General features: G+C 48.8%; 1 protein-coding gene across 1 annotated transcript in view; it reads left to right on the forward strand.

Moving 5' to 3' along the window:
- LOC122938907 (disintegrin and metalloproteinase domain-containing protein 33-like) overlaps window positions 1-13,419 on the forward strand; it is a 79,214-nt gene that overhangs the window by 23,428 nt on the left and 42,367 nt on the right. Inside the window, exon 2 of the mRNA XM_044294778.1 lies at window positions 13,114-13,193. Coding sequence (XP_044150713.1) covers window positions 13,114-13,193 — 80 coding nt within the window. The remainder of the gene's footprint in view (window positions 1-13,113; window positions 13,194-13,419) is intronic.

Below are 13,419 nucleotides of genomic sequence, written 5' to 3' on the forward strand. Positions count from 1 at the left end.
GCACTGATACATTGTAACAAACCATCAGGACAGGGGGAGACTGGTGCTGCTGTGCTTAGAGCGTTGTCTGCACTGATACATTGTAACAAACCATCAGGACAGGGGGAGACTGGTGCTGCTGTGTTTAGAGCGCTGTCCGCACTGATACATTGTAACAAACCATCAGGACAGGGGGAGACTGGTGCTGCTGTGCTTAGAGCGTTGTCTGCACTGATACATTGTAACAAACCATCAGGACAGGGGGAGACTGGTGCTGCTGTGCTTAGAGCGTTGTCTGCACTGATACATTGTAACAAACCATCAGGACAGGGGGAGACTGGTGCTGCTGTGTTTAGAGTGTTGTCTGCACTGATACATTGTAACAAACCATCAGGACAGGGGGAGACTGGTGCTGCTGTGTTTAGAGCGTTGTCTGCACTGATACATTGTAACAAACCATCAGGACAGGGGGAGACTGGTGCTGCTGTGTTTAGAGTATTGTCCGCACTGATACATTGTAACAAACCATCAGGACGGGGGGAGACTGGTGCTGCTGTGTTTAGAGCGTTGTCTGCACTGATACATTGTAACAAACCATCAGGACAGGGGGAGACTGGTGCTGCTGTGTTTAGAGCGTTGTCCGCACTGATACATTGTAACAAACCATCAGGACAGGGGGAGACTGGTGCTGCTGTGTTTAGAGCGTTGTCTGCACTGATACATTGTAACAAACCATCAGGACAGGAGGAGACTGGTGCTGCTGTGTTTAGAGCATTGTCCGCACTGATACATTGTAACAAACCATCAGGACAGGGGGAGACTGGTGCTGCTGTGTTTAGAGCGTTGTCTGCACTGATACATTGTAACAAACCATCAGGACAGGGGGAGACTGGTGCTGCTGTGTTAGAGCGATGTCTGCACTGATACATTGTAACAAACCATCAGGACAGGGGGAGACTGGTGCTGCTGTGTTAGAGCGATGTCTGCACTGATACATTGTAACAAACCATCAGGACAGGGGGTGACTGGTGCTGCTGTGTTTAGAGTGTTGTCTGCACTGATACATTGTAACAAACCATCAGGACAGGGGGAGACTGGTGCTGCTGTGTTTAGAGTTTTGTCCGCACTGATACATTGTAACAAACCATCAGGACAGGGGGAGAATGGTGCTGCTGTGCTTAGAGCGATGTCCGCACTGATACATTGTAACAAACCATCAGGACAGGGGGAGACTGGTGCTGCTGTGCTTAGAGCGTTGTCTGCACTGATACATTGTAACAAACCATCAGGACAGGGGGAATTTGGTGCTGCTGTGTTAGAGCGATGTCCGCACTGATACATTGTAACAAACCATCAGGACAGGGGGGAGACTGGTGCTGCTGTGCTTAGAGCATTGTCTGCACTGATACATTGTAACAAACCATCAGGACAGGGGGAGACTGGTGCTGCTGTGTTTAGAGCGTTGTCTGCACTGATACATTGTAACAAACCATCAGGACAGGGGGGAGACTGGTGCTGCTGTGTTTAGAGCATTGTCTGCACTGATACATTGTAACAAACCATCAGGACAGGGGGAGACTGGTGCTGCTGTGTTTAGAGCGTTGTCTGCACTGATACATTGTAACAAACCATCAGGACGGGGGGAGACTGGTGCTGCTGTGCTTAGAGCGTTGTCTGCACTGATACATTGTAACAAACCATCAGGACGGGGGGAGACTGGTGCTGCTGTGCTTAGAGCGTTGTCTGCACTGATACATTGTAACAAACCATCAGGACGGGGGGAGACTGGTGCTGCTGTGTTTAGAGCGTTGTCCGCACTGATACATTGTAACAAACCATCAGGACAGGAGGAGACTGGTGCTGCTGTGTTTAGAGCATTGTCCGCACTGATACATTGTAACAAACCATCAGGACAGGGGGAGACTGGTGCTGCTGTGCTTAGAGCGTTGTCTGCACTGATACATTGTAACAAACCATCAGGACGGGGGGAGACTGGTGCTGCTGTGCTTAGAGCGTTGTCTGCACTGATACATTGTAACAAACCATCAGGACAGGGGGAGACTGGTGCTGCTGTGTTTAGAGCATTGTCCGCACTGATACATTGTAACAAACCATCAGGACAGGGGGAGACTGGTGCTGCTGTGCTTAGAGCGTTGTCTGCACTGATACATTGTAACAAACCATCAGGACAGGGGGAGACTGGTGCTGCTGTGTTTAGAGCGCTGTCCGCACTGATACATTGTAACAAACCATCAGGACAGGGGGAGACTGGTGCTGCTGTGCTTAGAGCGTTGTCTGCACTGATACATTGTAACAAACCATCAGGACAGGAGGAGACTGGTGCTGCTGTGTTTAGAGCGTTGTCCGCACTGATACATTGTAACAAACCATCAGGACTGGGGGAGACTGGTGCTGCTGTGTTTGGAGCGTTGTCTGCACTGATACATTGTAACAAACCATCAGGACAGGGGGAGACTGGTGCTGCTGTGTTTAGAGCGTTGTCCGCACTGATACATTGTAACAAACCATCAGGACTGGGGGAGACTGGTGCTGCTGTGTTTGGAGCGTTGTCTGCACTGATACATTGTAACAAACCATCAGGACGGGGGGGAGACTGGTGCTGCTGTGCTTAGAGCGCTGTCTGCACTGATACATTGTAACAAACCATCAGGACAGGAGGAGACTGGTGCTGCTGTGCTTAGAGCGATGTCCGCACTGATACATTGTAACAAACCATCAGGACGGGGGGAGACTGGTGCTGCTGTGTTAGAGCGTTGTCTGCACTGATACATTGTAACAAACCATCAGGACAGGAGGAGACTGGTGCTGCTGTGTTTAGAGCGCTGTCCGCACTGATACATTGTAACAAACCATCAGGACAGGAGGAGACTGGTGCTGCTGTGTTTAGAGCGTTGTCCGCACTGATACATTGTAACAAACCATCAGGACGAGGGGAGACTGGTGCTGCTGTGCTTAGAGCGTTGTCTGCACTGATACATTGTAACAAACCATCAGGACAGGGGGAGACTGGTGCTGCTGTGTTTAGAGCGTTGTCTGCACTGATACATTGTAACAAACCATCAGAACAGGGGGAGACCGGTGCTGCTGTGTTTAGAGCGTTGTCCGCACTGATACATTGTAACAAACCATCAGGACAGTGGGAGACTGGTGCTGCTGTGTTTAGAGCGTTGTCTGCACTGATACATTGTAACAAACCATCAGGACAGGGGGAGACTGGTGCTGCTGTGTTTAGAGCGCTGTCCACACTGATACATTGTAACAAACCATCAGGACAGGGGGAGACTGGTGCTGCTGTGCTTAGAGCGTTGTCTGCACTGATACATTGTAACAAACCATCAGGACAGGGGGAGACTGGTGCTGCTGTGTTTAGAGCGCTGTCCACACTGATACATTGTAACAAACCATCAGGACAGTGGGAGACTGGTGCTGCTGTGTTTAGAGCGTTGTCTGCACTGATACATTGTAACAAACCATCAGGACAGGGGAGACTGGTGCTGCTGTGTTTAGAGCGCTGTCCACACTGATACATTGTAACAAACCATCAGGACAGGGGGGAGACTGGTGCTGCTGTGTTTAGAGCGTTGTCCGCACTGATACATTGTAACAAACCATCAGGACAGGGGGAGACTGGTGCTGCTGTGCTTAGAGCGATGTCCGCACTGATACATTGTAACAAACCATCAGGACAGGGGGGAGACTGGTGCTGCTGTGTTTAGAGCGCTGTCTGCACTGATACATTGTAACAAACCATCAGGACAGGGGGAGACTGGTGCTGCTGTGTTAGAGCGTTGTCCGCACTGATACATTGTAACAAACCATCAGGACAGGGGGAGACTGGTGCTGCTGTGCTTAGAGCGTTGTCTGCACTGATACATTGTAACAAACCATCAGGACAGGAGGAGACTGGTGCTGCTGTGTTTAGAGCGTTGTCCGCACTGATACATTGTAACAAACCATCAGGACGGGGGGAGACTGGTGCTGCTGTGTTTAGAGCGTGGTCCTGCACTGATACATTGTAACAAACCATCAGGACAGGGGGAGACTGGTGCTGCTGTGTTTAGAGCGCTGTCCACACTGATACATTGTAACAAACCATCAGGACAGGAGGAGACTGGTGCTGCTGTGTTTAGAGCGTTGTCCGCACTGATACATTGTAACAAACCATCAGGACAGGAGGAGACTGGTGCTGCTGTGTTTAGAGCGTTGTCTGCACTGATACATTGTAACAAACCATCAGGACAGGGGGAGACTGGTGCTGCTGTGTTTAGAGCGCTGTCCACACTGATACATTGTAACAAACCATCAGGACAGGAGGAGACTGGTGCTGCTGTGTTTAGAGCGTTGTCTGCACTGATACATTGTAACAAACCATCAGGACAGGGGGAGACTGGTGCTGCTGTGTTTAGAGCGCTGTCCACACTGATACATTGTAACAAACCATCAGGACAGGAGGAGACTGGTGCTGCTGTGTTTAGAGCGTTGTCTGCACTGATACATTGTAACAAACCATCAGGACAGGGGGAGACTGGTGCTGCTGTGTTTAGAGCGCTGTCCACACTGATACATTGTAACAAACCATCAGGACGGGGGGAGACTGGTGCTGCTGTGTTTATAGCATTGTCTGCACTGATACATTGTAACAAACCATCAGGACAGGGGGAGACTGGTGCTGCTGTGTTTAGAGCGTTGTCTGCACTGATACATTGTAACAAACCATCAGGACAGGGGGAGACTGGTGCTGCTGTGTTTAGAGCACTGTCCGCACTGATACATTGTAACAAACCATCAGGACAGGGGGGAGACTGGTGCTGCTGTGTTTAGAGTATTGTCCGCACTGATACATTGTAACAAACCATCAGGACAGGAGGAGACTGGTGCTGCTGTGTTTAGAGCGATGTCTGCACTGATACATTGTAACAAACCATCAGGACAGGGGGAGACTAGTGCTGCTGTGTTTAGAGCGTTGTCCGCACTGATACATTGTAACAAACCATCAGGACAGGGGGAGACTGGTGCTGCTGTGTTTAGAGCGTTGTCCGCACTGATACATTGTAACAAACCATCAGGACAGGGGGAGACTGGTGCTGCTGTGTTTAGAGTGTTGTCCGCACTGATACATTGTTACTGATTATTATGATACATTCCTCTTATCACACAGTGATACCCCAGCGGTTGGGGCCACACTGCGGGTAAGGGGGGCTGTCGTGTGCGGAGAAACCCTTCATGTGGAGCTGATGTAGGGGGTTCCCCAAGTTTAGCAAACTCCTCTTACTCCCCCCCAATCCTTACCATTACCCATCATCTGTGCCTCTCTGCTCTGGGGACCACCACCCCAAAATCAACCAGTCTCTGTCTCATAATGGCCCCCCCTTTTATGAAGCCATGGCTTGGAATCTTCCAGGAGATCCCACTTGTACAGGGAGGGCTTTGGCCTAGGGGCTGAGTAATCTTGGATCTGGAGGGGAAGGATGTGACACTCACCCCAAGATACATGTATACTGCAAGCCTTAAGTCAGGCCACCCCTCCCCCACCATAATGAGTAGGTTATGCTATGATGGGTCACCAACCATGAGTCATCTGGCAGCTGATAACAATCTCCTCTATTTACATGTCCTCCCTGGTGAGACCCAAGACAAAGGGTTAAATCAGCAGAAACAATCCCAGGTAGGCTACTGGGGCAAGTGCCCGGGGCAGGTCATTTAAAGAGACAGCTACTCCAGGGAGGCTGTGGTTTTCACATATTGGAGATCAGGTTTGTACCAGTGGCTTTATAAATACATTCAGACACTTCCGGCCTTGTCCTGCTCACACAGCTGAGGTTTTGTTGCAATGTATAAAGTGTAGGCAGAAATTCTTCTCCTGTCCTGGACTCCATGTGTGAGCAGGATTATTATTATTTGTTTTGTCCTATGGATGTAAACAAGAATGTTTCCATTCACTGACAGCAAGTAGGCATTTTGAGAGTAATAGAAAGTTAAAGTATGCTGTAACCTTGCTGAAAACCCCAGAGATCTGTAACAATGAGGCTGGTGCACAGTCAGAGGGCGCCGCTGATCATTCGCAGTCTGGGCAGCATATTTGCCAATTATTTATAGTCTCATCACCAGCTTTCTTCCTGTGTGCCCTGTCCATAAAAGCGGTAGCACCAACCCATGTGCCTCGCGGGGCCGTCGGTGAACACCATGGTTTTCTTTGTAATATATTCTGTAATTGATACATTGTATCCCTAAGTAACTATGTACCATCTATACGGTAAAAGAAAGCTCCAAATCCTCTGCATGGACATAGTTACATGCTAAGGTTCTGTCTGCAGCCAGCACTAGAGGGAGCTCAGGAGCTTACTGCATACAGATATATACAGCCACCACTAGAGGGAGCTCAGGAGATTACTGCATACAGATATATACAGCCACCACTAGAGGGAGCTAAGGAGATTACTGTATACAGATATATACAGCCACCACTAGAGGGAGCTCAGGAGATTACTGTATACAGATATATACAGCTACCACTAGAGGGAGCTCAGGAGATTACTGTATACAGATATATAGAGCCACCACTAGAGGGAGCTCAGGAGATTACTATATACAGATATATACAGCCACCACTAGAGGGAGCTTAGGAGATTACTACATACAGATATATACAGCCACCACTAGGGGGAGCTCAGGAGATTACTATATACAAATATATACAGACACCACTAGAGAGAGCTCAGGAGATTACTATATACAGATATATACAGCCACCACTAGAGGGAGCTCAGGAGATTACTATATACAAATATATACAGACACCACTAGAGAGAGCTCAGGAGATTACTATATACAGATATATACAGCCACCACTAGAGGGAGCTCAGGAGATTACTGCATACAGATATATACAGCCACCACTAGAGGGAGCTCAGGAGATTACTGTATACAGATATATACAGCCACCACTAGAGGGAGCTAAGGAGATTACTGTATACAGATATATACAGCCACCACTAGAGGGAGCTAAGGAGATTACTGTATACAGATATATACAGCCACCTCTAGAGGGAGCTCAGGAGCTTACTGCATACAGATATATACAGCCACCACTAGAGGGAGCTAAGGAGATTACTGTATACAGATATATACAGCCACCACTGGAGGGAGCTAAGGAGATTACTGTATACAGATATATACAGCCACCTCTAGAGGGAGCTCAGGAGATTACTGTATACAGATATATACAGCCACCACTAGAGGGAGCTCAGGAGATTACTACATACAGATATATACAGCCACCACTAGAGGGGGCTCAGGAGATTACTACATACAGATATATACAGCCACCACTAGAGGGAGCTCAGGAGATTACTGCATACAGATATATACAGCCACCACTAGAGGGAGCTCAGGAGATTACTGCATACAGATATATACAGCCACCACTAGAGGGAGCTCAGGAGATTACTACATACAGATATATATACAGCCACCACTAGAGGGAGCTCAGGAGATTACTACATACAGATATATACAGCCACCACTAGACGGAGCTCAGGAGATTACTACATACAGATATATATATACAGCCACCACTAGAGGGAGCTCAGGAGATTGCTACATACAGATATATACAGCCACCACTAGACGGAGCTCAGGAGATTACTACATACAGATAATATATACAGCCACCACTAGAGGGAGCTCAGGAGATTACTACTACATATATACTAGCCACCACTAGACGGAGCTCAGGAGATTACTACATACAGATATATATACAGCACCACTAGACGGAGCTCAGGAGATTACTACATACAGATATATACAGCCACACTAGAGGGAGCTCAGGAGATTACTACATACAGATATATATACAGCCACCACTAGAGGGAGCTCAGGAGATTACTACATACAGATATATACAGCCACCACTAGACGGAGCTCAGGAGATTACTACATACAGATATATATATATACAGCCACCACTAGAGGGAGCTCAGGAGATTGCTACATACAGATATATACAGCCACCACTAGACGGAGCTCAGGAGATTACTACATACAGATATATATATACAGCCACCACTAGAGGGAGCTCAGGAGATTACTACATACATATATATATATAGCCACCACTAGACGGAGCTCAGGAGATTACTACATACAGATATATACAGCCACCACTAGAGGGAGCTCAGGAGATTACTACATACAGATATATATATACAGCCACCACTAGAGGGAGCTCAGGAGATAACTACATACAGATATATATACAGCCACCACTAGAGGGAGCTCAGGAGATACTGCTATACAGATATATACAGCCACCACTAGAGGGAGCTCAGGAGATTGCTACTTACAGATATATACAGCCACCACTAGAGGGAGCTCAGGAGATTACTACATTACAGATATATACAGCCACCACTAGAGGGAGCTAAGGAGATTGCTACTACAGATATATACAGCCACCACTAGAGGGAGCTCAGGAGATTACTACACACGACATATACAGCCACCACTAGAGGGAGCTCAGGAGATTGCTACTTACAGATAATATACAGCCACCACTAGAGGGAGCTCAGGAGATTACTACATACAGATATATACAGCCACCACTAGAGGGAGCTCAGGAGATTACTGCATACAGATATATACAGCTCTTACTAGAGGGAGCTAAGGAGATTACTGTATACAGATATATACAGCCACCACTAGAGGGAGCTCAGGAGATTACTGCATACAGATATATACAGCCACCACTAGAGGGAGCTCAGGAGATTACTACATACAGATATATACAGCCACCACTAGAGGGAGCTCAGGAGATTACTACATACAGATATATATATATACAGCCACCACTAGACGGAGCTCAGGAGATTACTGCATACAGATATATACAGCCACCACTAGAGGGAGCTCAGGAGATTACTACATACAGATATATACAGCCACCACTAGAGGGAGCTCAGGAGATTACTGCATACAGATATATACAGCCACCACTAGAGGGAGCTCAGGAGATTACTACATACAGATATATACAGCCACCACTAGAGGGAGCTCAGGAGATTGCTACTTACAGATATATACAGCCACCACTAGGGGAGCTCAGGAGATTACTGCATATAGATATATACAGCCACCACTAGAGGGAGCTCAGGAGATTACTACATACAGATATATACAGCCACCACTAGAGGGAGCTCAGGAGATTGCTACTTACAGATATATACAGCCACCACTAGGGGGAGCTCAGGAGATTACTGCATATAGATATATACAGCCACCACTAGAGGGAGCTCAGGAGATTACTACATACAGATATATACAGCCACCACTAGAGGGAGCTCAGGAGATTACTACATACAGATATATACAGCCACCACTAGAGGGAGCTCAGGAGATTACTGCATACAGATATATACAGCCACCGCTAGAGGGAGCTCAGGAGATTGCTACTTACAGATTTATACAGCCACCACTAGAGGGAGCTCAGGAGATTGCTACATACAGTTATATACAGCCACCACTAGAGGGAGCTCAGGAGATTGCTACATACAGATTTATACAGCTAGCCCCAGCCTCTAACAATATGTGGATTCTTTACTGCAGCAGAACAGCTGCCATGTGCTCGTGGGTCACGCCAGCGTCATGTTACATGTGACCTCATGCAGATATAACGCTCACCCCTCCGAGTTGATTGACACGACAAATCTCTCAGAATGCTAAGGTACGAGGCACCAAGAACCTCTCTTTGCCGCAGGCTTAGTTTTGAAAAGCTGGGTAACGGCTCTTATGGCCAAAAAGTCACCCAGCTTTCCTGACACAGATAGGAGAGTACAACTTTTATCTGCTGGGGGTGGTTGTACTTGGGGTGGTGCTCTGGGCAGATCGTGCCTGTCACCCACATTGTTTTTCCTGTGTTTATGACACTTCCCATTAGTAACCTGTGATGTGGATGATGGGTGTGATTGCATCTCTCCATCCTGCAGATGCTCGTGTTCATGTTTAACCCCCGCTTGGTTTGGCTGTCAGCTGTGGATGGGCCCCCGGAGGAGCTCTATGGCATCACCTGGTGTAAAGAAGAGGGGTGCAGAGGCGGCAGGGAGTGAGTCGGTGTGTGGCTGCAGCAGCGTGTGAGGCCGGGGCCCCTGTTACTTGGGCCTGGGACTCGCTGTCATGGGTAGTCGGGTAGTGGAAATAAGGAACCCCGGGTGTCAGGACAGATCTGCATAAAGTGTCCAGTGAATCTCTGCCAGATATGGAAGGAGAAGACCAGCAGCAGCGTAAGACGGTCAGCATACCCCCCCACCCCCCTCCGCAACTGTGGTGGACCAGCTGGAGGACCTCCCCGGCCCTGGTGTGCCCTCACATTTGGTGGTGTTATTAGTTTCTCGTGCATCCACAGTTGTTGCGAAGAGAATAACATTGTTTAAGGTCCACGCCCCATAAATCTGCTGATGGAGTAAATATAGCTGTCATCGCCGGATGCTGTGCGGTTCCTATACGCTAAATGAGGGACAGCTGCATCCTGCCCGCACCTGCCACCGCCAGCAACAGATACCGCTTTAATCTTCCTTCCTCCTCTGCTGCAGAGCTTCAACCATGCTTCTCCAACTGTGCTACTCCAACTGTGCTACTCCAACTGTACAGCTCCAACTGTGCTTCTCCAACTGTACAGCTCCAACTGTGCTACTCCAACTGTACAGCTCCAACTGTGCTACTCCAACTGTACAGCTCCAACTGTGCTTCTCCAACTGTACAGCTCCAACTGTGCTACTCCAACTGTGCTACTCCAACTGTGCTACTCCAACTGTGCTACTCCAACTGTACAGCTCCAACTGTGCTACTCCAACTGTACAGCTCCAACTGTGCTACTCCAACTGTACAGCTCCAACTGTGCTACTCCAACTGTACAGCTCCAACTGTGCTACTCCAACTGTACAGCTCCAACTGTGCTACTCCAACTGTACAGCTCCAACTGTGCTTCTCCAACTGTACAGCTCCAACTGTGCTACTCCAACTGTACAGCTCCAACTGTGCAGCTCCAACTGTACAGCTCCAACTGTGCTTCTCCAACTGTACAGCTCCAACTGTGCTACTCCAACTGTACAGCTCCAACTGTGCTACTCCAACTGTACAGCTCCAACTGTGCTTCTCCAACTGTACAGCTCCAACTGTGCTACTCCAACTGTACAGCTCCAACTGTGCAGCTCCAACTGTACAGCTCCAACTGTGCTACTCCAGCTGTACAGCTCCAACTGTGCTACTCCAACTGTACAGCTCCAACTGTACAGCTCCAACTGTGCTACTCCAACTGTGCTACTCCAGCTGTACAGCTCCAACTGTGCTACTCCAACTGTACAGCTCCAATTGTACAGCTCCAACTGTGCTACTCCAACTGTACAGCTCCAACTGTGCTTCTCCAACTGTACAGCTCCAACTGTGCTACTCCAACTGTACAGCTCCAACTGTGCTACTCCAGCTGTACAGCTCCAACTGTACAGCTCCAACTGTGCTACTCCAACTGTACAGCTCCAACTGTGCAGCTCCAACTGTGCTACTCCAGCTGTACAGCTCCAACTGTGCTACTCCAACTGTACAGCTCCAACTGTGCTTCTCCAACTGTACAGCTCCAACTGTGCTACTCCAACTGTACAGCTCCAACTGTGCAGCTCCAACTGTACAGCTCCAACTGTGCTACTCCAGCTGTACAGCTCCAACTGTGCTACTCCAACTGTACAGCTCCAACTGTACAGCTCCAACTGTGCTACTCCAACTGTGCTACTCCAGCTGTACAGCTCCAACTGTGCTACTCCAACTGTACAGCTCCAATTGTACAGCTCCAACTGTGCTACTCCAACTGTACAGCTCCAACTGTGCTTCTCCAACTGTACAGCTCCAACTGTGCTACTCCAACTGTACAGCTCCAACTGTGCTACTCCAGCTGTACAGCTCCAACTGTACAGCTCCAACTGTGCTACTCCAACTGTACAGCTCCAACTGTGCAGCTCCAACTGTGCTACTCCAGCTGTACAGCTCCAACTGTGCTACTCCAACTGTACAGCTCCAATTGTACAGCTCCAACTGTGCTACTCCAACTGTACAGCTCCAACTGTGCTACTTCAACTGTACAGCTCCAACTGTGCTACTCCAGCTGTACAGCTCCAACTGTGCTACTCCAACTGTGCTGCTCCAACTGTGCTACTACAACTGTGCTACTCCAACTGTACTACTCCAACTGTACAGCTCCAACCGTGCTACTCCAACCGTGCTGCTCCAACTGTGCTACTCCAACTGTACTACTCCAACTGTACAGCTCCAACCGTGCTACTCCAACTGTGCTGCTCCAACTGTGCAGCTCCAACTGTGCTACTCCAACTGTACAGCTCCAACTGTGCTGCTCCAACTGTGCTACTCCAACTGTGCTGCTCCAACTGTGCTACTCCAACTGTGCAGCTCCAACTGTGCTACTCCAACTGTACAGCTCCAACTGTGCTGCTCCAGCTGTACAGCTCCAACTGTGCTACTCCAACTGTACAGCTCCAACTGTGCTACTCCAACTGTGCTGCTCCAACCGTGCTACTCCAACTGTGCTGCTCCAACTGTGCTACTCCAACTGTACTACTCCAACTGTACAGCTCCAACTGTGCTACTCCAACTGTGCTACTCCAACTGTACAGCTCCATCTGTGCTACTCCAACTGTGCTGCTCCATCTGTGCTACTATAACTGCACAGTTCACCTGTGCTGCTCCAGTTGCTTTGTTCCTAGCCATGTGTCTGGGGTGGGAGCAGTGACAAGACTGCGTCATGTGTCTCCGGAGCTGCCTTCACAGTTCTGCTGGCTGCTCTGTAGCTGAGCTCCTATCATACAGGTGGTTACAGGTTGTCACACAGTTGTCAGCTGTATGGTCGGTGCTGTCATATCTCGGGGGCTTCGCCCAAAGTCTCATATAAGAACCAATTCTGTAGTTACATCAGGTCTTATACTCCAGTCACCTTCAGAGCAGCATTCACAATTTTGCAGTTACATCAGGTCTTATTCTCCAGTCACCTCCAGAGCTGTGATTCTTGTCAGTGTCTTGGTTAGTATTAACCCTTTACTATTCTGTGTTTGTCAGGTGAGACACGGGGCGAGGCAGTGACGGCACAATGGCTCCTGAATGGGCGGACGCGGAGGTCACTGGATGCACCGGACAAGGTAACTGAGGTTTTCAAGAGGAGGCAGAGGACACTGGGTGCAGGAGGCAGAGGACACTGGGTGCAGGAGGCAGAGGACACTGGGTGCAGGAGGCAGAGGAAACTGGGTGCAGAGGACACTGGGTGCAGGAGGCAGAGGACACTGGGTGCAGGAGGCAGAGGACACTGGGTGCAGGAGGCAGAGGACACTGGGTGCAGAGGACACTGTGTGCTGGAGGCAGAGGACA

The sequence above is a fragment of the Bufo gargarizans genome, chromosome 1 (assembly GCF_014858855.1).
Source record: "Bufo gargarizans isolate SCDJY-AF-19 chromosome 1, ASM1485885v1, whole genome shotgun sequence".
Taxonomy (NCBI): Eukaryota; Metazoa; Chordata; class Amphibia; order Anura; family Bufonidae; genus Bufo; species Bufo gargarizans.